The sequence below is a fragment of the Oncorhynchus mykiss genome, chromosome 13 (genome assembly GCF_057628025.1).
Source record: "Oncorhynchus mykiss isolate SJ-2025 chromosome 13, ASM5762802v1, whole genome shotgun sequence".
NCBI lineage: Eukaryota > Metazoa > Chordata > Actinopteri > Salmoniformes > Salmonidae > Oncorhynchus > Oncorhynchus mykiss.
The window spans coordinates 44,788,746-44,815,158 of record NC_143034.1 but is presented as its reverse complement, the minus strand read 5'-3'; the positions used below and the strand labels follow the sequence as shown (position 1 = coordinate 44,815,158).

At 44.2% G+C, this 26,413-nt stretch overlaps 2 protein-coding genes across 23 annotated transcripts in view; one reads left to right on the top strand and one right to left on the bottom strand.

Moving 5' to 3' along the window:
• LOC110486206 (supervillin) overlaps positions 1 to 13,219 on the top strand; it is a 34,416-nt gene extending 21,197 nt beyond the window's left edge. For 13 of the 21 annotated variants that reach the window (XM_036940907.2, XM_090196283.1, XM_036940906.2 and 10 more), the window contains 23 exons: positions 337 to 387; positions 608 to 670; positions 861 to 935; positions 1,031 to 1,187; positions 1,287 to 1,382; positions 1,477 to 1,557; positions 1,715 to 1,916; positions 2,093 to 2,265; positions 2,452 to 2,607; positions 2,729 to 2,865; positions 3,125 to 3,272; positions 4,535 to 4,680; positions 4,938 to 5,113; positions 5,212 to 5,350; positions 5,694 to 6,146; positions 6,378 to 6,480; positions 6,598 to 6,805; positions 6,916 to 7,049; positions 9,573 to 9,728; positions 11,146 to 11,289; positions 11,625 to 11,737; positions 11,973 to 12,128; positions 12,573 to 13,219. In XM_036940907.2, coding sequence (XP_036796802.2) covers positions 337 to 387; positions 608 to 670; positions 861 to 935; positions 1,031 to 1,187; positions 1,287 to 1,382; positions 1,477 to 1,557; positions 1,715 to 1,916; positions 2,093 to 2,265; positions 2,452 to 2,607; positions 2,729 to 2,865; positions 3,125 to 3,272; positions 4,535 to 4,680; positions 4,938 to 5,113; positions 5,212 to 5,350; positions 5,694 to 6,146; positions 6,378 to 6,480; positions 6,598 to 6,805; positions 6,916 to 7,049; positions 9,573 to 9,728; positions 11,146 to 11,289; positions 11,625 to 11,737; positions 11,973 to 12,128; positions 12,573 to 12,665 — 3,360 coding nt within the window. In that variant the 3' untranslated portion in view covers positions 12,666 to 13,219. The remainder of the gene's footprint in view (positions 1 to 336; positions 388 to 607; positions 671 to 860; positions 936 to 1,030; positions 1,188 to 1,286; positions 1,383 to 1,476; positions 1,558 to 1,714; positions 1,917 to 2,092; positions 2,266 to 2,451; positions 2,608 to 2,728; positions 2,866 to 3,124; positions 3,273 to 4,534; positions 4,681 to 4,937; positions 5,114 to 5,211; positions 5,351 to 5,693; positions 6,147 to 6,377; positions 6,481 to 6,597; positions 6,806 to 6,915; positions 7,050 to 9,572; positions 9,729 to 11,145; positions 11,290 to 11,624; positions 11,738 to 11,972; positions 12,129 to 12,572) is intronic. The other 8 variants (XM_090196285.1, XM_090196281.1, XM_036940903.2 and 5 more) reach the window with 2 other exon arrangements.
• LOC110486207 (transmembrane protein 98) lies at positions 13,054 to 23,406 on the bottom strand. Of its 2 annotated transcripts, XM_021557634.3 has the most exons (8): positions 23,256 to 23,406; positions 17,766 to 18,008; positions 17,050 to 17,121; positions 16,670 to 16,801; positions 16,423 to 16,456; positions 16,217 to 16,332; positions 16,059 to 16,118; positions 13,054 to 15,795 (listed from the first exon to the last, which is right to left on the bottom strand). In XM_021557634.3, the coding sequence occupies exons 2-8, from the start codon at positions 17,894 to 17,896 to the stop codon at positions 15,594 to 15,596; spliced, it is 747 nt and encodes a 248-aa protein (XP_021413309.1). In that variant the 5' UTR covers positions 17,897 to 18,008; positions 23,256 to 23,406; the 3' UTR covers positions 13,054 to 15,593. The 2 variants fall into 2 exon arrangements, with proteins under 2 accessions (XP_021413309.1, XP_021413311.1); XM_021557636.3 differs by lacking the exon at positions 17,050 to 17,121 and having other exon boundaries at positions 23,256 to 23,387.
• Between the last annotated feature and the right edge of the window lie 3,007 nt (positions 23,407 to 26,413).

Here is a 26,413-nt window from a genome sequence, read left to right as displayed (position 1 = left end):
TATGGATGCAGCTTCTGTTGGTGCTAATGCCCAGGAATGGGCTGAATGGCTCTGAATGACATGTTAACAGTTAGACTTAACAGATAGAGAGGCTTCCATGAACACCCTCTTGACCCCATTCGGCCCCCTTAGCTGGACAGTGTTGACACTTCTCTGTGTTATGTGTGTGAGAGAGAGACCTTCATACCTTTGTGGATGTTTCTCATTGCTCTTCACCCACTCTTTCTCCTATTTGCCATCTCTTTTTTTTATGCTATGCTCGCTCCTCTCACCATATTTTATTTTCTTGGCTTTGCCGACCACACCCCCTCTCTGCTCCAATGCTGCCCCCTTTAGGAAGACAGTGAGATCTCCCATGATGCACCAGCTGTCAACCCTCAGTGCTGGGTAAGTGGAATGCTGGCTCTGTGGCACCCTATTCCCTACATAGTGCACCCTCTTGCCTACAAACCTCTGTGTTTGGTTATTTCAACCAAACTTATTACCCTGGTTTGTTGACTATGTTGCCCGTCCAAGTCATATCAAATCTATTCTATTCTGTTCTACCCAATCCTGGGCTTATTCCTTTATCCTTCCCCCCCTCCTCCCCCTCCTCCCCTTCCCCCAGGATCCTGTCTTTTCCTCTGTCTATTCGAACAGTACACCTCAATATGTCATGTGTTACAATCAGGTGAGTGTGTGTGTGCAAGCACACGTTCAGGTGCGTGAGTGTGAAGTGTGTCCATTGCACGCCATTGGCCCTCAATATTCCATTTAAATGTACTTGCTGGAGTGCTGTGATTTGCGTTGTGTTGATACTGCAGTGAAACATGTTGACGTAGTTCCCCTTCACATATCCGTTTTATTCTCTCCCTCCTCAGACCAGCTCTTCCTACGAGGCCCAGGAGGTCTCCTCTCCTACCCAGACCCTCTCTCAGCCCCAATGGAGACAGAAGGTGACCCACACACACACACACGCGCGCAAAGCCACACACACACATACTGGTAGGTGTCACTGTACGGTCGCTGATCCCTGTCTCTGCCCATGCAGCACGCTAGACCAGTAGAAGAGGAGGTGCTGCCACAGGCGTCGGTGGCTGAGCGCATGAGAACCCTACAGGAGAGTGAGGAGCAGTGGAATGCCAGAGGGAGAGGGGCCGCCAACGGCTCAGCCCAGTACACTGTGGCCGGACGCATGGCGAAGAGAGGTGAGGTTTCCCTCTTTCTCCTTTTTTTCTTTCTCTCTCTCTCTCTCGTTCTCTCTTTCTTTCCCTCACTCAGACCTGTGTGGGATTGTCCCATTGCAGGTTTGGTGTCCCCTGTATCGGACATACACGAGACCCATCCATCTCACACTAAGAGACCCTCCACAGGAGCCACAGCAACAGCATGCCCATGTGAAGGTAAAAATAACCCATCCACAAAAGAGAAAAGATGTTTGTGTCTGGTTTGTGATTGTAGATCCTCCTCCCTGACCTCTGGTTCTCCTCTCAACAGAGATCTCCAGTCACCCTGGGATGGAGGTGGAAGAGGACACAAAGCTGGACAAACTGGATTCCATTGTGGACAGGCTGAATAGTACGATGATTTGTCCAAACCTCAGATTAAGAGTTGAAGTCTATCCGCTAGTGTCTATTTATTGTCTAACTTCCTGTGTTTTTCTCGGTGATGCTTTGAGCATCCTAATGAAGTGGAAAACCTGTAACTCTCATGTTGTACCCCTCTCCTCCCCCAGCCACTCCCCAGGACACGCCCCTGGAGGTGACCTCAGGGAGGGTGAAGGAGGTCATGACCCCTGATGACCGGGAGACGTGTGGTGGTTTCTACAGGGAGGTGTTGCCCCCCTCACCCTCTGCCCTCGCTGCTGGGGCTGGTGCTGCCAATGGAACTGACCCGGAACAGGACCTCAGTGCCCTCTGCCAGACCAACACACCCATGTGAGTTTGTTTGTGTGTGTGGGGGGGGAGGGATGAGTGCGTGTGTGGGAGGAGGGTGTGTGTGTGTGGTTGTGTGTTTGTGTTTACATGTACACTTCTATCTAGTTGTATGATTGTCTTCATTGTGTGTGTGTGTGTGTGTGTGTGTGTGTGTGTGTGTGTGCGCGCGCGCGCAGGCTGACATCAGAAGTAGCGCAGCACAGGCGGTCGGTGCGTCCGTCCCGTAGGACCCAGGGCTCCCGGAACCCTCTGCGTGCTCTGGCGGCCCGCGATGACATCAGACAGGACTTCATGGGAGAGAGCGTCACCGTGGCTACCATGAACACTAACAGGACACAAGTGGAGAAGAGTGAGTGACGTTAACATTTACCAGAGAGATATCTCTCTTTCACTCTCTCTCTCGCTCGCTATCTCTATATTTCATTCTCGCTCTCTCTCTCTCTCGCTCTCTCTCTCTCTTTTTCAATCTGCTTATATACTGTTTCTGACTTTCCCATCTCTGATCTCTCTGTCCCATGTCTGTCCTACCCCTCAGTGGCCAAGAATTCCAACATGGCTGACTCAACTCTAGCAGGTCTGGCCAGTACAGAGGATTTCAGTAATGTCGATCTGCGTGATGTCACTTCCACAGAGTCAATGACGAACAACAACAACCTGCCCATCAGCAACCTCATGCTCATTCACATCAAAGGTCGGTGTGTGTGTGGGTGTGGGTGTGGGGGTGTGTGTGTGTGTGTGCGTGCGTGCATGTGCATATGATCACGTTTATGAGTGTGCATATGTGGATATGTGTGTGTTTCCTACGGTGCCAGGTTGGCATCATGTGCAAGTGCGTCTAGTGGAGCCCACAGCCAGGTCTCTGAACAGTGGAGACTGCTTCCTGCTGGTCACACCCACTCACTGCATCCTCTGGAGCGGAGAGTTCGCCAACACAGCAGAGAAAGCCAAGGTACGACTTCGACGGGACACACACATTGTATCACATGCTGACTGTCTACTCTCTATTCCTTGGCTAACTAGATCCCTGGCTTGTATTGTTCATGAGGGATTCCCGTTGGGCGTCTTATTCGTCTGTAATTAAAACCATATATGGTTTTTGAATAATACCATTGATGTACATTTTACATTTAAACACAATGTGAAGCCACTGATTGTTGTCAGTTATAACTGGTGATGATGTTTCCCTGTCTTCTGCTGTCTCTGTCCAGGCGTCAGAGCTGGCATCGTTGATCCAGACCCAGGGGGATCTGGGCTGCCGGGCCTGTGGGGTCATCCACCTCGAGGAGGGGGTCAATACTGACAACAGTCTGGCCTCTGACTTCTGGAACCTTCTGGGAGGAAAGACACAATACGGAGGTCGGACTAGAACTTGTCACCAACTACTCTGCCACTCAGTAGACAAAACCATAAGAACTGTACAAACTATGTGAAAATCCTATTAAAACAACCAGAACAGCCTTTTAGGTAATTAAGTCAGTCTTTCAGTCAGTAAACTAACTAATAAAGACAGTCAGTAAGTAAACTAAGTCAGTCAGTAAGTCAGTAGACTAAATCAGTCGGTCAGTAAACTAAGTCAGTCAGTCAGTAAACTAAGTCAGTCAGTCAGTAAATTAAGTTAGTCAGTCAGTCAGTAAACTAAGTAATTAAGTCAGTCTTTCAGTCAGTAAACTAACTAATAAAGTCAGTCAGTAAGTAAACTAAGTCAGTCAGTAAGTCAGTAAACTAAGTCAGTCAGTAAGTCAGTAGACTAAATCAGTCAGTAAGTAAACTAAGTAATTAAGTCAGTCAGTCAGTCAGTAAGTTAGTTTACTGACTGACTAACTTAATTTACTAAGTAATTCAGTCAGTCAGTCAGTAAACTAACTAATAAAGTCAGTCAGTCAGTAAGTAAACTAAGATACTCAGTAAGTCAGTAAATTAAATCAGTCAAGTCAGTAAGTAAACTAAGTAATTAAGTCAGTCTTTCAGTCAGTAAACTAACTAATAAAGTCAGTCAGTAAGTAAACTAAGTCAGTCAGTAAGTCAGTAAACTAAGTCAGTCAGTAAGTCAGTAGACTAAATCAGTCAGTCAGTAAACTAAGTAATTCAGTCAGTCAGTCAGTAAACTAACTAATAAAGTCAGTCAGTCAGTAAGTAAACTAAGATACTCAGTAAGTCAATAAATTAAATCAGTCAAGTCAGTAAGTAAACTAAGTAATTAAGTCAGTCTTTCAGTCAGTAAACAACTAATAAAGTCAGTCAGTAAGTAAACTAAGTCAGTCAGTAAGTCAGTAAACTAAGTCAGTCAGTAAGTCAGTAGACTAAATCAGTCAGTCAGTAAACTAAGTAATTCAGTCAGTCAGTCAGTAAACTAACTAATAAAGTCAGTCAGTCAGTAAGTAAACTAAGATACTCAGTAAGTCAGTAAATTAAATCAGTCAGTCAGTTAGTAAACTAAGTAATTAAGTCAGTCAGTCAGTCAGTAAACTGAGTCAGTCAGTCAGTCAGTAGACTAAGTCAGTCAATCAGTCAGTAAGTAAGAAACCAAGAAAGTAAGTATGCAAGAAACCAGTAAGTGACCATTTGCGTCTGTCTTTGTGTACTGTATGTGTGATTGTATATGTGTGTGTTCCCTGTAGGAGCGGGAGCCCCAGAAGAGGATGAGCTGTATGAGAGTGGGGTGGTGGAGTCTAACTGTTTGTACAGGCTGGTGGAGAACAGACTGGTACCCCATGAGCAGGCCTGGGCAGCCATCCCCACTGTCTCCCTACTGGGATCCACTGAGGTCAGTCCCTCCTTGGATCCCCCTGTGTGTTTCTGTGGCTTCTCATCCATTGCTGCCTTGGTGCTACATATCAATCAATAGGTTTTTTAACTCAATACAAAGATTATGAACTGGAATGCCATCTATCAACTTTTGTGTGATTTTCAACACTACAGATAGTATCTGATCTCTGAATAGTTCTCTCTCTCTGCCTCTGTCTCTCTGTCTGTCTCCTGCCTCTCTCTCTGCCTCTGTTTATTCCCCTGTCTCTCTACCAGGCCCTGGTGTTTGACTTTGGCAGCGAGGTGTACCTGTGGCATGGGACGGATGTTGTCCCTGGCGACAGGAATGTGGCTGTACAGCTGGCCCAGCAGGTGTGGGGTGGTCCCTACGACTACAGCAACTGTAGGGTCAACCCACTGGACCCCACACACTGCAACCCCAGCATACAGCCGTAGGTACACACCACACATGTTCTTACATAGTAAAATACCTCATTTAAATACATACTGTTGTATTCATTGATACATTACGTGTGTGATTTGTGTACAGGCAAGGTGAAAGACGGCCCGGCTGGGCTCTGTTTGGCTGTGTCTCTGAGCACAAGGAGACAGCCCTCTTCAGGGAGAAGTTTCTGGACTGGGCTGGAGATAAGGAGGAGACCACTGCAATGGTGGTGGAGGAGGCACAGGTTAGTTAGAGATCAATTCAAATTGTATTTGTCACATGCGCTGAATACAACAGCTGTAGACCTTACCGTGAAATGCTTACTTATCAGCCCTTTAACCAACATGACCTTGTAAGAAAAAAAGGTTAAGAAAATATTGACTAAATAAACAAAAGTAACAATAAAATACTAATAAATAGGCTATATACAGGGGGTACCGGTCCCGAGTCAATGTGCAAAACACATGACTCAAAGCCAAATAGGACCCATCCTGTACAGATTCAGAGTGACTGTGAGAAAGATGCCTGATCTTCTTTGACCGTATTTCTCCTCTCCCTTCCTCTCTCTACTGTGTCTCTCTGTGCAGACTGCCATGCCAGTGTGGCCCCAGCAGAGTCCCCTGCCCCAGCAGCAGATAGAGTATGTGTCTCTGTGTGCGTGTGATGCCAAGGCGCTGGTGGCAGGGCAGGGGGTGGCGGTGCCAGGGGACGGGGCGGTCCCTACAGTCCTGGGGGGGGTGGATGTTCAGAGGGGGCATGGTATCGTACCACTGGAGGACGGGCAGCAGGTGGAGCTGAGCACTGTTACCGTGGATACCTGGCACATTCAGGAGTTTGAGGACAGCGAGGTCCAGCTGGAGAGCCCAGGGCAGCTGCATGAAGGAGACACATACCTGGTCCGCTGGACCTATATTCTCAGCCCAGCGGATCAAAGTGGGCAGCCTGGGAGGGAGTGCTCTGCTGTCTTCATCTGGCAGGGCCGGCACTCCAGTATCAATGGGCGAGGCGCGTCTGCCCTCAGGAGTCATGAGGGAACACAGGTGGGTGGTTCTTCCATCTACACTCTTAAACCACCCATAGACTCAGTTAAAACCATAGAATCACATATAGGACATGCAAATGATAGGATGTCTATCGTTAAACCTGCCTAGCATTTCAGAGGCCTGCGTTTAAACCAGTGTTATTGCTGAGAAGGATGTCTTTGGTTGTTGAATACAGTAGGCACGTTGACTGATGTTTCTACCTGTGTTGTTGTTGTTGTCCTGTTGAAGGTGATGGTGCCTCAGGGGCAGGAGCCTCCATGTTTCCTTCAGCTTTTCCAGGGAGGTCTGGTCATCCACAAAGGCTGCCGAGCGGACACCACCAACAGCACAGGTGGGATATTACCTTGGCTTTACCTCCTCTAATTTAGGTGGGGTGTGTGTCTGGTTGTGTGTCTATGTGTTCTGTGTAGACCTGTGTTCCTAACTGCAATCTCACTATGTCCTGTAGGAGTCTGGCGTCTGTTCTGTGTACGTGGGGAGCTGCCTGAGGAGGCCAGTCTGTTGGAGGTGGACTGTCGCTGTGGCAGCCTGCGCTCCCGAGGTTCTCTCATACTGCTCAACAGCCAACAGGGGGCGCTCTACCTGTGGCATGGCTGTAAGGTCCACGCCAGCTCCCGGGAGGCAGGCAAGAGGGCTGTGGAGCGACTCACTCAGATGTAAGTCTCACTTCATGGATGTGTTCCTGTGCTTCTGTGTGTATTCATTTGTTGGAATGCAAACAGTATTAACACGTGGGTATATGTGCTTTCTGCTGTCTGTGTGTTAGGTGCCCTCCTGAACTGGGCCTCAGCAGTGAAAGCCCTTCGAGGGTGCAGGAAGTGGAGGAAGGGGCGGAGCCTGTGGAGTTTGGGAACGCTATTGGGCAGCAGGACAGGAAGGCCTATGACTGCATGCTACAAGGTACACACCTCTCAGCTCAACACACCTTGACAGACAGTGCCGTGAAAAAGTATTTTCCCCCTTTCTAATTGTCTCTACTTTTGCATATTTTTGATACTGAATGTCATCGCATCTTCAACCAAAACCTAATATTAGATAAAGGGAACCTGAGTGAACAAATAGCACAACAATGACATACTTACTTCATTTATTTAATGAACAAAGTTATGCAACACCCAATGCCCCTGTGTGAAAAAGTATTGACCCTTTACACTCAATAACTGGTTTTGCCACATTTAGCTACAATGACTCCAACCAAACGCTTCCTGTAGTTGTTGAACAGTCTCTCACATCGCTGTGGAGGAACTTTGGCCCGCTCTTCTATGCTGTAACTCAGCAACATGTGTGGGTTTTCAAGCACGAACTGCTCATTTCAAGTCCTGCCACAACATCTCAATTGGGATTAGGTCTGGACTAGGCCATTCCAAAATGTAAAATGTGTTGCTTTTTAGCCATTTTCATGTAGACTTGATTGTGTGTTTTGGATCATTGTCTTGCTGCATAGCACATCTGCGCTTCAGCTTCAGCTCAGAGACTGAGATACTCCTGTAGAATTCTCTGATACGGAGCAGAATTCATGGTTCCTTCTATTAAGGCAAGTCGTCCACGACCTGAGTCAGCAAAGCATCCCCAAACCATCACACTGCCACCACCATGCTTGACCGTTGGTATGAGGTTCTTACTGTGGAATGCAGTGTTTGGTTTTCGCCAGGCATATTGGCACCCATGTCGTCCAAAAAGTTATACTTTTGAATCATCTGTCCATAGAACATTCTTCCAAGAGTCTTGATGATCATCCAGGTGTTTTTTGGCAAAATGTAGTCAACTTTTTGGACGACATTTGTATTTTATTAGGGAACCCCATTAGCTGCTGCCAAGGCAGACCAAACACACCAAAGCACCCACATGACAAATAAAACAAAAGATAAAACAGTGAACTATCTTTGTACTGAGTGAGTTAAAGATAAAACACTACATCATACAACATCCCTAGACCAACACATATCCACAACACAAAATGTTCAGTACCACCATACAACAATATCACAATGTGTGCGTATGCATGTGTCTGTACCTTTTGTGTCTCTTCACAGTCCCCGTTGTTCCATAAAGTGTGTTTTTACCTGCTTTTCAAATCTTATTCTACTGCGTGCATCAGATGTGGAATAGAGTTCCATGCAGGCCATCCATCAGTGAGCTGTAGCTGAAGTGCAGCTGGGTCATGCAGCAAGACAATGATCCAAAACACACAATCAAGTCTACCTGAAAATGGCTAAAAAGCAACACATTTTAAGTTTTGAAATGGCCTAGTCAAAGTCCAGACCTAATCCCAATTGAGATGTTGTGGCAGGACTTGAAACGAGCAGTTCATGATTGAAAACCCACAAATGTTGCTAAGTTACAGAAGTTCTGCATGGAAGAGTGGACCAAAACTCCTCCACAGCAACGTGAGATACTGATCAACAACTACAGGAAGCATTTGGTTGAAGTCATTGCAGCTAAAGGTGGCACAGCCAGTTATTGACTGTAAGGGGGCAATTACTTATTCACAGAAAGGAATTTGGAGTTGCATAACTTCGTTCATTAAATATATACAATAAGTATACAATTTTTTTTGTTATTTGTAAACTCAGGTTCCCTTGATCTATTATTAGGTTTTGGTTGAAGATCTGATTACATTCAATATCAAAAATATGCAAAAGTATAGCAAATTACCAATGGGGCAAATACCTTTTCACGGCATTGTATTTAACAGAACACCTGAAAGTTCAGAATAACCTGAACAGATATCCCAGCCCAAATGTCTTCTTTTTAAATTATGTGGTAGTTCATTTCTTTGCTATCAAATGAGGAGAGACAAACTTATCACACAAGTAAGAGTTATACTTAAACTAAGCAGGTCAATACAACACACACATATAAAGTGAATTGATTGAGTGCTCTACATTAATGATGACTGGTCGACGAATAACCCAGATGATTCGTTGAGAGCCTCGAGACAAAGGTACAAAGGTATTTTTATAGCCAAGATACACCCCCTTCAGGCTACATGACAAACAACAGATGTATGGAATGGGTCACAAGGTTAAGACTAGTATGAAATATACTTAGAATTCACAGCAGACAATATCTCATTCTGTAGAGACCAGGGTCTGTCCCTGGGGTCATCTCTCCCTGGTACCTTATAGAACAGAAACATTAACTCATGATCTGGAATGCGGTATCACCCAAAGACATCGTAAATCTTCCAGAGGCCCATCCTCAGTAGAACACACACAGATGAGAGTTCTAACAACACCTTATTCTGTTGCATTAAACAACCCTTTGATGCAATTTCAGAATTATAACATAATCTTGTCATTTCTGTTTGGACAATGAACACACAAATGACTAATAAAGAAGGTATAAAGCAGCGGAACTTCTCTGAGTGCTGAAAGTTTGAGAGGTTGATGTGATGAGATGCTGTGGGTTGTTATCGCTCAGATCCAGGGAAGTATAACTTCACGCCACGCCTCTTCCATCTGAGCACCTGTTCCGGAACCTTCCAGGGGGAAGAGCTGCAGAGCCCTGCCCGGTTGCCAGGGGTTGTCATGGCGATGCCCTTTGTCCAGGAGAGCCTGTACTTTGTGCCACAGCCAGGTGAGTCTGCTCAATGCCCAAACACACATGCATGCACTCAGGCACTCATAAACAAAACTTCCATTGTTATCACAGGGACTTAACAGTACAAAACACTCACCTAATATCCCTCCTTTTCTTTCCCTTTCTCACTGTTTCTCTGCCCCTCTCTCTCTCTCTCTCTCTCTCTCTCTCTCTAACGCTCCCTCTCTCTCACTCTCTAACGCTCCCTCTCCCCTCTCTCTATCACTCTCTAACTCTCTCTCTCTCTCCCCCCCTTCCCTCCCTACCTCCCCCCCTCTCTCTTTCACTCTGTCTCTCTCTAATGCTCCCTCTCCACTCTCTCTCTCTCAACTCTCTAACTCTTTCTCTCTCTCCCTCTCTCTCTCACTCTCTCTCTTTCTCTCTCTAACGCTCCCTCTCCCCTCTCTCTACCACTCTCTCTCTGGCTCTCTCCCTCCCTCCCTCCCCCCCCTCTTTCTCTCTCCTAACGCTCCCTCCCTCCCTCACTCCCTCTCTCTCTCTGTCTCTCTCTCTCTAACGCTCCCTCTCCCCTCTCTCCATCACTCTCTAACTCTCTCTCTCTATCACTCTCTAACGCTCCCTCTCCCCTCTCTCTATCACTCTCTAACTCTCTCTCTCTGGCTCTCCCTCCCTCCCTCCCTCTCTCTCACTCTCTCTCTCCCTCTTACTCTCTCAATTCAATTCAATTTGCTTTATTGGCATGACGTAACAATGTACATATTGCCAAAATGTATTTAGGATATTTACAATATTAAAATAATAAGAATCAAAGTTGTCAACGGGACAACAGTAACAACAATAACCAAGGGTCAAAATAACCATACATTGAACTATAACAATAAGCATACAGTAGAGGACATGTGCAGGTTGATTGGTCTGTCAGACACTGTCCCTCATCTTATTGCAGGCAGCAATGTAGTGCGCTGCCAACCCACAGCTCTCCGCGTACTCGCCCAACAGGACAGGTAGCCTATTCTCATCAGAGAGGTCTTTGAAACCTTGAGTAAGGGTTTTAATTTTTTTTAAACATTTTGTCAGGAACTGTTGTGCAGTGTTGCATAGCCTTTCCTCTACAGGGAGCCAGGTTTTCCTGTGTCTACCTTTCTCAATGGCAAGGCTGTGCTCACTGAGCCTGTACTCTGTTTTTCTAAGGTTTTGATCAGTAACCATGGTCAAATAGTTAGCCACGGTGTAGTGTCGATTTAGGGCCAGATAGCACTGCATTTTGCTTTGTGCTTGTGTCTCCCAACAAGCAATGCCATTTTGTTTTGACTCTGTTGTAATTAGTTTTATTCTGATTGATTGGATGTTCTGGTCCTGACTGAGGCTTCAGTGTGTTAGTAGAACAGGTTTGTGAACTCAGCCCCAGGACCAGCTCTCTCTAACTCTCTCTCTCTCTCTTATCCCTCCCCAGCCCTGTTCCTGCTGGATAACTGTATGGAGCTGTATCTGTGGCAGGCAGGTGAGCCGGAGGACAGTGAGACCGCTGGCTCAGCCTGTATCCGCTGGACTAACGAGAGGAGGTGTGCCATGCAGACAGTGCTCCAGTACTGCAAAGGTGAGAGCCAGTAGACAAAGCAAGGCAGCTAATATAATAGTTGATGGTTTAGATCAGGGGTATATACATTTTACCCCACGAGTTCCAGAGTACTGCTGGAAATTGCACCCACCTGGTGTCCTAGGTCCAAATCAGTCCTTGATTAGAGGGGAGGAATAAGTAGAGGAAGTCAAAATGCAGAGGAAGTGGCTTCGAGGTCCAGCTTCGAGGTCCAGCTTATAATCTGAGGTGTTTAGATGGTTGTTGGTCATTATCAGGAGTGTGTTGGGGATATGCTGTAGTTAGGGGTTAAGTTGTTCTGTGGTTCTCTGATGGTTTGCGGTGTGTTGTTTTAGAGAGGAACCCAAGGCGCCCCCTTCAGGCCTACCTCATCCAGGACGGAGCAGAACCCCTCACCTTCACCAACGTTTTCCCTCGCTGGGAGAAGAGACCCACACCCACCACGCAGGTACAGGAAAAGAGGACTATTCGTCCTCCTCCTCACAATCACTATCATTATCAATAATAGCATCCGTACGCATCAGTAGCATCATCGGTAATAACTTCAAAACAGCAGTAAACCCAGTTCAGTATGATCTGGTTGGGTAAAGACTGCTGTGTCATAGCAAAACCACGGTCTTTGTCTTTCAAAGCCAGGTATGTTTTGGATTTAGAAATGCTGACTTGTGAACGATGTTGTCCAGGGGGAGGCCGGGCGGGTCAAGCTGACCTTGGTGCAGGATGCCCTGGCCCAGCTCAGTAAGACCCAGTACCCCCTAGAGGAGCTGCTGCAGACCCCTCTGCCAGAGGGAGTGGACCCCCAGCGCCTGGAGATATACCTCTCCGACCACGACTTCCAGGTTGACACACAAACACGCTAGTCCTGTGCGGCTCAGTTGGTAGAGCATGACCCCGTCAGGATAATGGGTTTGATTCTCACTGGGGCAACTCATATGAAAGTGTATGCACGGACTATGTATGCACACTTTGGATACATTTGTCTGCTGAATGTTATGTACAGTATTATGACGTTATATAAAACAGGGTGCAAGCTACACCTGACAGCCACTAGGGCGCACCACTAACGTCTTCATGGCGGCTGTGGTCTGATATGGCCAATTGAAATGTCTTGCTGTGGTAGTCTCAAGATGATTAAAAACAGATGGTTTAAGAGAAAATGTGACTTATGTAGGGTTTCTGTGTAAATATTTCACAAAAACGTTCATCCCTAAGACCAGTGGATGCTTGCTTTTTCCAGTATGCTACAATATCTGAAGTAAGGTTTGTTTGTTTATATGTTTCAGACTATTTTGGAGATGAAGAGAGATGAGTATGACTTCCTCCCAAACTGGAAACAAATCAGCCTGAAAAAAAGCAAAGGACTATTGAAAACCTGAACAAACACAAAAAGATCCCATTTATGTCAACCTATCCTGAGATATTTTTTGTTGTTGTATTTTCTATTTTCAAGATAATTATATTTTCTTGTCAGGGGATGACAATTGCGTACAGTGTTTTCTTAGTAGCTGTTTCTAAGTTGTATCTGTGTGTCTTCTTTAAGTATGGTGCTTTAGGGCCTTATTCGTTCTCAGCCAATCGCTCTCGCTTGCAGAGAGACAAGACTGCCTATACCGTCAAACAGAAGGACAGAACCATCCTTATCCCCAATCAATCAACTGGATCCATTTTCTTATTCCTAGAGCTTACACGAGTGTGTGCTTCTCTTACCGACTATGGATTCCCCTCAGAAATGTTAACTAAAAAGATGAAGAAAGAGCGTTACACATTTTCCTATGAAACTTTAATTTACCTGTACAAATCAATGGAGGATATAAAGAGAAAGTTGAAAAAGAGGAAACATCACGAATGGTGGGTGGGGAGGAGAAGACACAGGAGTGCTTACACACAAAAGCAATCAATTGTAATAAACGACGGAAACCAGGAAAATAAAGGCCACTTTCTTCATGTTTCATCTTAATCAATATCGTTCCATCACAGAGCTCTGCTTATCTGATGTAGGCTGCAGTTATACTGGTAGTCTTCTCTTAGGCTGAATTTCAGAGCTTGAATTATAAGAAGGAACAAGGCGCAAAAGGCATGTCTTCTCAGAAAGACCATGTGGGAAAAAAACGCCTGATTTGTCTCTAAGCTTTTGCCCATAAAGTCTTGTGTGCATTTACAGTATCGACGCTGTCTCTTTGCGTAAGTGTGTGTATCACTGTGTACAGTTGCTCCTTAGGTTAGCAGCGTGTGAGCTCTGTTACAGTTGCTCCGTAAGCTCGAGTGTGTGGCGCAGTGTTTGCAGCTCTGTGAGCTGTGTTAGGGCTGGACAGTGTGTGTGTGTGTAAAGCTGGGTTATGCTGTGATTACTGCTCTTGGGTTTCAGTTCTAGCTACGGTATTAGGTATGCATGGAGAGGCAGCTAGCCATGCTCCGATAACATCGCACCACCGGTCAGCACAAGGCACGCAAATTCACCTCCACCTCATTTGACACGGCTCACAAAGAAACCTTCCCCCATACACACACATTTGACCCTCCCTTTACGATAACAGCCAATTAAATCGTTCATCCGCCCAACAAACGCAACAGGGACCTGCATAAAGCCGTCCAACACCTTCAGCTGGTACGGAGGCTTGTCTTGACTCCTGGTTCTAAAAAAAAAAGTACCAGTGTTTTGTTCTGAGTAAGAGTGTATTTCTCTAATTAAGAGTGTATTGCTCTGAGTAAGACTGTATTTCTCTGAGTAAGAGTGTATTGCTCTGAGTAAGAGTGTATTGCTCTGAGTAAGAGTGTATTGCTCTGAGTAAGAGTGTATTGCTCTGAGTAAGAGTGTATTGCACTGAGTAGTTGTGTATTTCTCTAAGTAAGTGTATTGCTCTGAGTAGGTGTGTATTGCTCTGAGTAAGAGTGTATTGCTCTGAGTAAGAGTGTATTGTTCTCAGTCAGAGTGTATTGTTCTCAGTCAGAGTGTATTGTTCTCAGTCAGAGTGTATTGCTCTGAGTAAGAGTGTATTGTTCTCAGTAAGAGTGTATTGTTCTGAGTAAGAGTATATTGCTCTAAGTAAGAGTGTATTTCTCTACGTAAGAGTGTATTTCTGAGTAAGAGTGTATTTCTCTAATTAAGAGTGTATTGCTCTGAGTAAGACTGTATTTCTCTGAGTAAGAGTGTATTGCTCTGAGTAAGAGTGTATTTCTGAGTAAGACTGTATTTCTCTAAGTAAGAGTGTATTGCTCTGAGTAAGACTGTATTGCTCTGAGTAAGACTATTTCTCTAAGTAAGAGTGTATTGTTCTGAGTAAGAGTGTATTGCTCTGAGTAAGAGTGTATTGCTCTGAGTAGTTGTGTATTGCTCTAAGTAAGTGTATTGCTCTGAGTAGGTGTGTATTGCTCTGAGTAAGAGTGTATTGCTCTGAGTAAGAGTGTATTGCTCTGAGTAAGAGTGTATTGTTCTCAGTCAGAGTGTATTGTTCTCAGTCAGAGTGTATTGTTCTCAGTCAGAGTGTATTGTTCTCAGTCAGAGTGTATTGCTCTGAGTAAGAGTGTATTGTTCTCAGTAAGAGTGTATTGTTCTGAGTAAGAGTATATTGCTCTAAGTAAGAGTGTATTTCTCTACGTAAGAGTGTATTGTTCTGAGTAAGCATGTATTGCTCTGAGTAAGCGTGAATTGCTCTGAGTAAGCGTGAATTGCTCTGAGTAAGAGTGTATTGCTCTGAGTAAGCGTGTATTGCTCTGAGTAGGTGTGCATGTATTTCCCCTGCCTTTGGTCCTATTGGGTGTCCAGGGTTTTCCCCCCACATGGATTAGTTGACTAAATTTAAGCTTCCATGTGACTGTGCACTCCTAACGGGGCGGATTACAGCTCACCACTGGGAGATGGAAGACACTCAGGAATGAATATCAAGGGGCCAGTCGTCCATGGCAACAACTACACACAAGCCTATTTCAGTGAGCTCTGCACTTTACTTACAAGACAATATGAATCTGAGAGTGTAACATAAAACCTATATAGATCCTAATCATAACATGCATTATGGTTATACATAACTATATACAAAACCAGAAACATGATAAAAGTGAAAGGATCAAGAGGAAAATAGCACAAGGATCTGGCACCTGTCGGTTTCTAAAACCAGCTCTATTCTATTTTCTGGCAACCCATCTGTATGTAAATCAGCACAGAACGGCAGCGGGAAAGTGGGAATGTGTTGAGTTTTCTTATTGTGTGTTTATCAAGCATTGTGTACGTGTGAGAATGTGCCCGAGATGTGTACAATGTATAGAGAAGGAGTGTATGCGTGTGTGTATGTACGTGTCTGTGTGTTCTAGATGGCCTGCTCTCTCTGCACGTCTAATCCAGGTAGACTCCGTTCCGGTTCGGACGCTAGCGCCGCCTCCCGCAGCACCACCATGTGATCCTCAGCGGCGTGCAGTGATTGGTCGATCCAGTCCATGCTGCCAGACATGTGACAGGCGTTGCGGGTCACCAGCACCAGGTGACTGACTGACAGAAGGAGGGCGGTGGCCCTGAGGAGACAAAATAGACAAAGGGCATGTAGAATTTCTCCATCAAGACTGGACAGGGAAACATTGACGCACAAGTCCGTCTGATTACCATGGCTTATATTGTACCATCCCCACCTATAGTCCCTTTGTTGGTCAGGTCAGACCATCATATGAGTTCTATCAGCAGAGCTATGATCTATATTGTCTATTTGCCCGGGCTATCTTTGTCCCCTCAAAATATTATAAATGATGTTATCTAACAAAAGGAAAACTTCATTAGCTACCTGGCATCCAGGAGTATGGGGTCCAGTGGAGGGTACATAGATCGCACAACGTCATCCACCCTACAGACACGCACGGGACGATGGGAGGTCATGAAGGACGTAGGACGGTCAGACAATTGTAAGGGTTGTGTGATGGTGCTGTATAACCTGACAGTTACCTCGGACTGATGCGTTTAGCCACAGTGATGATGTCACTGAGGCTGGCTGGGGCTTTCACCTTAGCGCCTGAGCCCATTGTCATGGCAACCAGCTTTTCAGTCAGGGTGTGGCAGATCTGCCAAAGGAGAGAGCGTGTAAATATCATTGAGTTAGATCCTAATGAAAACAATGTATTCATGCAGGGTGTACAGCACGTAGACATTACCTTTAAGATGGATATACAATGTGAAACCAAGCCACTGTTAAAGAAAGAGAGAATAGCTTTAAATAAGGGTTCATTATTGTATGATCATGTCAGAGATGTTATCACCTATTTGAACTTGATGTTATGATCAAAGATCGAAGTTGTTACTCTTGTAACCATGGAAGGATATATATATATATATACGAATAGCTACAACAGCTAGCCTGATCTACTCCTGGCATATGTCAGTGTCACATGGCGGACGTACGAGGCGTCCTCGATCCAGTCCTCGTTCTCCAGGATGGCCTCGATGTGAGGGTTGGTGATGACCACGTCGTCCAGCTCCAGCTCAGACGGCTCACTCTGGGTTTCCATGGCACCGATCAGGTCAACATTGGGTCTGTGGGGAAGCAGAAAGGTTCTGATGAAGGGAAGAGAGAGTGTGTGAGAGAGCAAGAGAGGGAATGTGTATTGAATAGGTGTGTGAGAGGGAGGGAATGTATTCTGAATAGAAGCGTGTGTGTATGAGAGAGAGGGGGAACACGAAGGAGAGTGAGAGAACAAGAGAGTGAGACAGAGAGACATTACTGGCTCGAGAACTTTGCCCCTGTATGTTGACTTAATATTAATCCCATGTATCGTTTTGACCTTAGTGCTGTGAAGTCGCTCTGTTCAATCCATAGATTTATAGCTTCAAACCAGCAGGTCAGTCCATTGGACCTGGGTAAGAGTGGGATACAGTTGAATCAGCTATATCCAGGACCCCTTACCACCATCTAATGCACTATAGGGCCTAGGCCACATACCCCATCACTAGGGCCAAGAGTTTTCCTGGTCTGGACAAACTCAGGGCCCTACCCATAACCATCCAAAATGCCACTGTTCCCCCCTCCCCCTCCCAGATGAAGCTAGATAGGTATACTAGGCGACCCAAGATGTCACTGTTCCCTCCCTCCCCCTCCCAGATGAAGCTAGATAGGTATACTAAGCGACCCAAGATGCCACTGTTCCCTCCCCCTCCCAGATGAAGCTAGCTAGGTATACTAGGCGACCCAAGATGCCACTGTCCCTTCCCTCCCCCTCCCAGATGAAGCTAGCTAGGTATACTAGGCGACCCAAGATGCCACTGTTCCCTCCCTCCCCCTCCCAGATGAAGCTAGATAGGTATACTAGGCGACCCAAGATGCCACTGTTCCCTCCCCCTCCCAGATGAAGCTAGCTAGGTATACTAGGCGACCCAAGATGCCACTGTTCCCTCCCAGATGAAGCTAGCTAGGTAAACTAGGCGACCCAAGATGCCACCGTCCCCTCCCTCCCCCTCCCAGATGTATTGTATGTAGCTAGAAGTTATACTAGGCACTGACTTGGAGTTGAAGTGGTGCAGCAGGTGGTGGGGGTGGCAGTAGCGGTGTCGACACACCACCACCAGGGCAATGAAGGAGGCCAGGAAGATGGTGGCCAGCACCCCAATGGCCACGATCACCACCGTCTCCATGGCGACGACGGGTCCCAGGGCGTCGGCAGTCGGCAACAGGGGGAGAGAAAGGGGTTCTGATCAGACCAGGGTTCTGGTTGTCTGGGCTTGGCCTTTATGGCTGATCGCTCATCTGTGGAGGAGTTGGTCATTAGTGGTTTGTAGTGTTGTGGTTACAGACAGTTGATTGATAGACATGCGGTTACATCCTGAAAGAAGTGTTAGCTGAGGAGCTGTCTGAAGACTACATACTTCCATTTCGACCATGGGCAACCACGTAGTTAGACATAGCCTACTGTGCGTCACAAACCACATAGAACATGCCCTGTGACTTGGCTACTAAATATGAAACACCTCCAAACCACACAGAACTCTGATCTTTATCTGAACTTATAGGAAGCTATCAGTGGACAAGCCCGTTGTGTTGGTTCCGTTTACTGTAGCAGAGTACATACTGTCCATTAATACAACACAGTTAGTTGATCATAACATCTGAATCTCAACCTAAAATGATTTAATCATACAACATAGGAAGACCCGGTGCAACCACATCCAACAAGAAACCCATGATAAATGATGTGAATGCTTTATAACCTATTTCAGATCCAAACCAGAGTTTCTCAACAGCTTTTAATCAGAGTTATGTGAGTGTTGTGTTTTTGGTATCTGACATACTTTATGGCCAGCTGTTCAGGATCCAAATATACACACAGCAAAATAAACAATATTCTTTCAAAATAAACTATATCCGTTGTCTACCCTCTTACCCTTTTGGGGTTCTCGGGTCCTAGTTGTACGAATCTGTAATGTACTTCTGATGGTCTTACCACAGTGAGTAGATTTCACACAGGATGTGTAAAACAAGACGACACAACATACAGTACCTGTCCTCTGTGAGTGTAGTAACTCATTAACCTAGCCTTGCTCTACCTGGAAGCCCAATGTGTGTGTCTGTGTGTGTGTGTGTGTGAGTCTCACTACTACTATAAGAGGCCATGAGCAGAAAGACAAAATTCCTTCTAATAGCTTTGGAATTAGTTGGTACTCATACAGTGGAGAGACACCATGGAAACACAGCTTTGATGCAGTCACTATGGGCAACGGAATTACCGAATTACAACATTCCCAACCAACATTTTGATCCAGATGATTATATGAGATTCTGATTTGGAATGTTGTAATTCTTTAAGCAGATTAATTTGAGACACACTGGCCGAATCATACAGTTCTTTCACCCCTCTTTCAATCAAGCGTTTGACTCCTTTTCTCCTCAATGGCCAACGGTCTCTTTACAGCCTGTTGGTTTCAGAGGCACTCACTCAGGGTGGAGTTTTGACTGGTTTCTCCACACGTTTCCATTGCAAAAAGATGATTTGATAGACAGATGACTGTTTTATTCTGTATTTGTGGGAAGATCCATTGGGCCAAACTGTAACGTCTGCTTCCAACTCACACCCTCAAACACGTGGATCCCCTGAACTGTCACGGATCCCCCCCGGTACTGATGCTCATTCTGTTCACCAGTTCCGGAGGTCTACGTCGCCGGCTTTCTAGGCATCACTGAGCGGGATTCATTCTCACCAACCCCGGACTGTCTTGTCTGATTACACACACCTGCTCCCCATTTCCCCTGATTAGTACGTTGTATATGTGCCCTCTGTTCCCGCTGTCTTTGTCGGTTATTGTTCCCATGTCCATTGGTGGTGTGAGCACCTATGCGTTGGTGCAGCTGTTATGCTGCCTGCTTCATATATTGTGTATTACGGGTATCGTCCCGTGTCGTTCAACGAGGTTGACCCTCGCTCTTTTGTTTGGGTACAGCCAAGTGTTTTTGGAAACGTGTTTGTTTTGGGTGTATTAAAAACACCTTGTGTATTCCTGCGCCTGTCTCCAAATCTTTTATACCAGCGGGACATGAACACAGCTCACTTTCCAGCTCACACTCTCAAACACCTAGATCCCCCGAACGCAGCTCACTCTCCAGATCCCAATCACCTGAATTCTAATCACCTGTTCACACACCTGCATGTCATTATCACACTATTTAGTTCATTTCTTTGCACCCCATCACTGTGGGGTATTGTTTGTTTTGTGACACACGTCTTTCAGAGCTCTGGTTTTTCCCCCGTGATTTACTCCTCCCATGTGTGATAGTTTTTGCCTGCCTCACTAATGACACCTTTGTGCCTGTTCCCTGCCCTGTACTGTAGCCTATTGGATTTCCTGTTATCTACCTATTGCCTGATCTCCCTGCCTGTACTGTTGCCCTTTTGGACCTCCTGTGTATGACCTTCTGCCTGCCCCTGGACCCAGCTAACTGCCTCCTCCTGTGGTCCGTTGCAATAAACACCTTCTGCGCCCTGCACTTTGAAACCAGCTCTCTGTCTCCCCTCGTGTTCATTACACCAACACTATTCATTAACCTGGCCAGCCCTACCAGCCTATAGTGTGTAATGCGTAACATTGTAGTACTTCAATCTTCAAATGGTTTAATACATCCTTCACCCATCTGACCAAAGAATATTCTGGAATAATTCCTAAGATTACAAAAATAAAGGAACCACAACCACTAGAACAGGGTTGCCCAACGGGTGGCCCAGTGAGTTTATTTGGCCCCCCAAGTTTTCTGAACCAAAAAATATATATACAGTACTAGTCAAAAGTTTGGATACACCTACTCTTCAAGGTTTTTCTTTACCTTTTACAATTTTGTACATTGTAAAATGATAGTGAAGACAACAAAATGATAAAATAACATATGGAATCATGTAGTAACCAAAAAAGTGTTAAACAAATCAAACATATTTTAGATTCTTCAAAGTAGCCACCCTTTGCCTTGATGACAGCTTTACACACACTTGGCATTCTCTCAACCAGCTTCACCTGGAATGTTTTTCCAACAGTCTTGAAGGAGTTCCCACATATGCTGAGCACTTGTTGGCTGTTTTTCCTTCCCTCTGCGGTCCAACTCATCCCAAACCATCTCAATTGGGTTGAGGTCGGGTGATTGTGTAGGCCAGGTCATCTGAAGCAGCATGCCATCACTCTCCTTATTGATCAAATAACACTTAAACAGCTTGGAGGTGTGTTGGGTAATTTTCCTGTTGAAAAACAAATGAACAAAAGTCCCACTAAGTGCAAACCAGATAAGATGGCGTATCGCTACAGAATGCTGTGGTGTGCCTTAAAGCCAAAAATCGCAAATTTGGACTAATCAGACCGAAGGACAGACATCCACTGGTATAATGTCCATTGCTCGTGTTTCTTGGCCCAAGCAAGTCTCTTCTTATTATTGGTGTCCTTTAGTAGTGGTTTCTTTGCAGCAATTCAGCCATGAAGGCCTGATTCACGCAGTCTCCTCTGAACAGTTGATGTTGAGATGTGCCTGTTACTTGAACTCTGTGAAGCATTTATATGGGCTGCAATCTGAGGTGCAGTTAACTTTAATGAACTTATCCTCTGCAGCAGAGGTAACTCTGGGTCTTCCATTCCTGTGGCGGTCCTCATGAGAGCCAGTTTCATCATAGCGCTTGATGGTTTTTGCAATTGCACTTGAAGAAACTTTCAGAGATCTTGAAATTTGAATGGTTGGCTGAGCTTCATGTCTTTGCTTATTTGAGCTGTTCTTGACATGATATGGACTTGGTATTTTACCAAATAGGGCTATCTTCTCTATACCACCCCTATTTTGTCACAACACAGCTGATTGGCTCAAAAGCATTAAGAAGGAAAGAAATTCCACAAATTCAGTTTTAACAAGGCACACCTGTTAATTGAAATGCATTCCAGGCGACTACCTCATAAAGCTAGTTGAGAGAATGCCAAGAGTGTGCAAAGCTGTAATGAAGACAAAGAAATGCTACTTTGAAGAATCTCAAATATAACATGTATTTTTATTTGTTTAACACTTTTTTGTTTACTACATGAATCCATTATGGTGGAAAATAAATATTTGGTCACCTACAAACAAGCAAGATTTCTGGCTCTCACAGACCTGTTCCTTCTTTAAGAGGCTCCTCTGTCCTCCACTCGTTACCTGTATTAATGGCACCTGTTTGAACTTGTTATCAGTATAAAAGACACCTGTCCACAACCTCAAGCAGTCACACTCCAAACTCCACTATGGCCAAGACCAAAGAGCTGTCAAAGGACACCAGAAGATTTACAGAAAACGTTTGACATCTGTCATTGCCAACAAAGGGTATATAACAAAGTATTGAGATAAACTTTTGTTATTGACCAAATACTTATTTTCCACCATAATTTGCAAATAAATGTATTAAAAATCATACAATGTGATTTTCTGGATTTTTTTCTTCTGATTTTGTCTGTCATAGTTGAAGTGTACCTATGATGAAAATTACAGGCCTCTGTCATCTTTTTAAGTAGGAGAACTTGCACAATTGGTGGCTGACTAAATAATTTTTTGCCCCACTGTATGTGATTGTATACACATGTAAGGAAGGTTTGAGATTTTTATATTTTAGTCAAATAGCTTCTTGCGGTTAATTTGCAGGCTTCAAATAATTTGTAAGTATGTCCCGGTCCCCTGACCATCCACTCAAGAAAGAATCGGCCCATGGCTGAATATCTAGTTGATGATCCCTGCACTAGAACCTCAGACTGATCATCAAACTGATTTAGTCAATTTACCCCTTTAGTTAGGTCACAGGGGTTGTGCTCTGGCATTTCTCAACTTGATCCTAATGCATCTCCATTAGTATTGTGGTCACCATCTTTGATTATTTTGTAGTGAGACACAGTATACTAGAGCCTGGAGACATTTTGTAGGCTTAATGTAAACATCTCTGTTCCCCCTCACAAAGGGCCACATTCTGTCCCAGATTGCAGTTCCCACACCTCCAAATTCAAATTCACTACACCAACAATGTTTATGATGGAATAAACAGAGGTGGATGCAGTTATTTGAGGAATATCAGCAATGAGAGACCAAGCTCTTTAAAAACAAAGATTTAACTGAATCAAGTTGAATTTCCAACTACAGATCATTCATGGAACAATGTTCTGCAAAAAAAAAAAGCAACATCTCCAATCTTTGAAATAATACGTTTGAAATGAGTAAATAAATAACGATGAATAAATAAATAAATATTTATGTTCACTAGTCAAAGTTACAGTTTCTCAGTTGTGTTGTGGTATCAGAACTGCATTTTCAATATTTGCAGAATTGTTAGGTCAGCGAACTCCAAATAACCCCCCCAAATCATTATTGTTCCTCGATGAACAGTACACATTCCATAGAGTGATACAATGAATTCCCCCCAACCTAATTTAATTCACACTTGAATCATCCTATTATGAATACGGAAAGAAAACGAAACACACCTGTCATACATGTGTTAGAGAATAATATACTCACCGATACATTTAGTCAGTTTTCTTGAATTATACCTTTGAGAAACAAAGCACCTTTTCCCCTAGGCGGGTGGACATGGCACGGACCTCTCCAAACCGGGAACGCGCACAGGACATACGCGAACGGCTCAGCACTGAGCATGCGGCCAGCGAGTGAGCAGCGATGGAAGTTCGCCATAACTTTGCAGGAGTGAACTCAAATGAACAGTGCCGTGCATGAGCAAAGGATTACGGGTACGCGCGCACAAGAATTTATGGTCTGCTTGCTGAAATACTTTGTAACAGGCTATGAAATAGACCTAGTTTATTTATACAGGGCTTATAGACATACACAATATTTCACCTGTAAATCTTCCTGTAGCCACGGTTTTGTAATAAGAAAAAAAAGTTTATAATCACAGATATATGTAGTTTATATCTGAGACTTTATTATGTGACATGTTTTATTTTATTTTATTATATTAATAGTTTTATTTAGTAGTGCACTGGGCCTTTAATAGTCCTGTAGCACCAGCGAGGGCGCCTCGTTGGAGGACAAATGTACAGCACCCCCAGATCCAAATGACTTCCTGTGGCTACACCCAAAGTCCATTGAGACAAGAAAGATATTGTAATGAATAGGGATCATCAACTAGATTTAGGCAGATTTTTTCTTGAGCGGATGGTCAGGGGGCCAGAACACAAATAACTTGTAGACTGCAAATTGACCGCAAGAAGCCCAAACAGATATAATATTTGACTCAAATATAATAATTTTAAACCTTTCTTACATTTGTATACGATAACACATATCTCTCTATAATGCGTGGGAATACTTGGATCTGATTTACTGGGTTTTTTTTGTCCAACAATAAAACAAGGAGGGGTCAAATATAATCACTTGCCTGAGGGCCGCCAGTTCGGGCTGCCAGTTAGAGCATGGTACTTGCAATGCCAGGATAGTAGATTTGATTCCCGGGACCACCCTTACGTGAAATGTACAGTATGCACACATGACTGTAACTTGCTTTGGATAAAGCCGCCTGGCATATATTTATATATTATAACCCTGCTACGACCCCACTGAAAGGGTCTGGCCCCTTGATCTCACAGAATAGGCACTGAGGATTGGAGACACATAGCCCCCTTGTGATCGATCTCTATGGGTTGCTTTTGTTTGTTGTCTCTCTGCTAATGCTGCTGTGTTACTCCTGCTCGAGTGTGTAATGACAGTATCCAGTACACCAGGTAGCAGTGATGGAGATGATAATAGGCTACACTGTTATGTATGTGTCCTGCAATAAAGTAAGGTGCTCTTTGCAGAGATACTGTGGTTGGTTAGAGTGTTTACTCCACTGTTCCTATCAGAATAATGTGTTCTGGTGGAGTGGCAGCGAGTGCAGGAGTGTGCAGGCAAGCGAACACTACAATTCCAGCATATCATATGTAGTTTGAGTTTGAATAACCCTGCCACAAAAGGATGTTTTGGTACAGTAGTTGGGTAGAAGAACCTTGTGTTTTCAGCAGTAATGTAACATAGTTGTGCGTTAGGCTTCACATCTGTTACAAGAACAGGGCGATTCCATGCCAGCAGGAGCGGAATATATTTAGGGTATCTCAGAATGTTCTGCCAATTATCACATAAAAACTTAATCGGGAGAAACGATGTTTGAAATGCTTTTTACATTCGTATCACAATATTTCAGAGAAATCATGATGAAAGTGGCCATTTTAGGCTCTTAATAGACCTATTGTAAAATCCTGTGATCAGTGAACTGTACATGATACAGACAACATCTTGGTGTCAATATACTCTGGTTGTGTGCTGTCATATATGGAGTACATCTTGATTATAAAATACAAAGATTCACATTCAATTATTCAACATGAAACATATTAACATAAATATGTAAAACCTATCCTTTTTTATTTTTGTTGATTTTAAGACAGTACATCACATTTCCAGAGTGGCCTCTGCTAATTCTGAGGTTATGATACATTTTATGAACACCACTAACACAGGGGATGGGAAAATGGATTTAAAGGGAACTCTCTCTGCTTGTGTCTGCTGAATGTGCAATCCTAAAGGAGGGCTGTGATTGGTTAATGACTTATAATGTAAATGCATATAAAATGTATATTTTTGTATAAAATGTATGTAATGGGTCATATCATTAAAAGTACCAGAGAGCTCACACTTGAAATTTGATGTGTTTGAAGAGTATTATTGTTCCAAACAATATGTAAAAAAAAATAAGCAAAATAAAAAGGCATTGTTTTTAGATATTTGTATTAATATTTTTCATGTTGAATTGTGAATATTAATATTATTATTACATATTATTACATATTTTTGAATCTAGACATACTCTATATTTTACAGCACACTATCAGGAGTATAATGACACCAATATGTTGTCTGTATCATGTGCTATTCATAGATTGTAGGGTCTTACAGGAGGCATGTGTAGGTCTAAAAAGGGCCTAAAATGGCCACTTCCATCATGATTTTCTAAAACATGGTTTGTGTTCCTATGTGAGAATTACCAAAACAATCTGAGGATATTTTCCGCTGGTGTGGAATCGCCCAGCAGAATGATGGCCGGGTGTAGTTGGTAGTAGGGAATATAAATCTTATGATTCACTCCACAATACACACATCCATCTCAGGACACAGCCAATTACCTCACCATATACATTCAGTCATCTCCGCATATCTGCACTGTACACTCAAACAGTAACATACAGGTTCATCTCGGGCACCCAGAATTCCTGTGCTGTTGGCCAGCTACTCGATTTCAAAATGAGAGTCATGAGAGACTCCCTGTACAGTTCTGCTAACCAGAGAGTAAGTTTCCCCTTTATCACCCCATGTTCAGTATTTCTCTGAGCAGGCTTTGAGATTGACTAACTCTCACCTCAGTCTGTAGTGTTAATAGCATCCTCAGCCAGAGAGCTGTGCAGCAATAGTCGTGATTATAGCAGAAGTAGTCAGTCAGCATCTGCTGTGTGAACATAACAGCAGATCCAATCTCCTGATAACAGTCAGAGGGGGAGAGAAGGAAAAAGAGGGGGGAGGCGGGAGAAGAAGAGCGGGAGAGAGTGCAGGAGATAATTTAATTGAAATTGAGAGAGAGAGAAAAAAATTGTTTCAACACTGTACATTTGAAATGTCTATTCTTT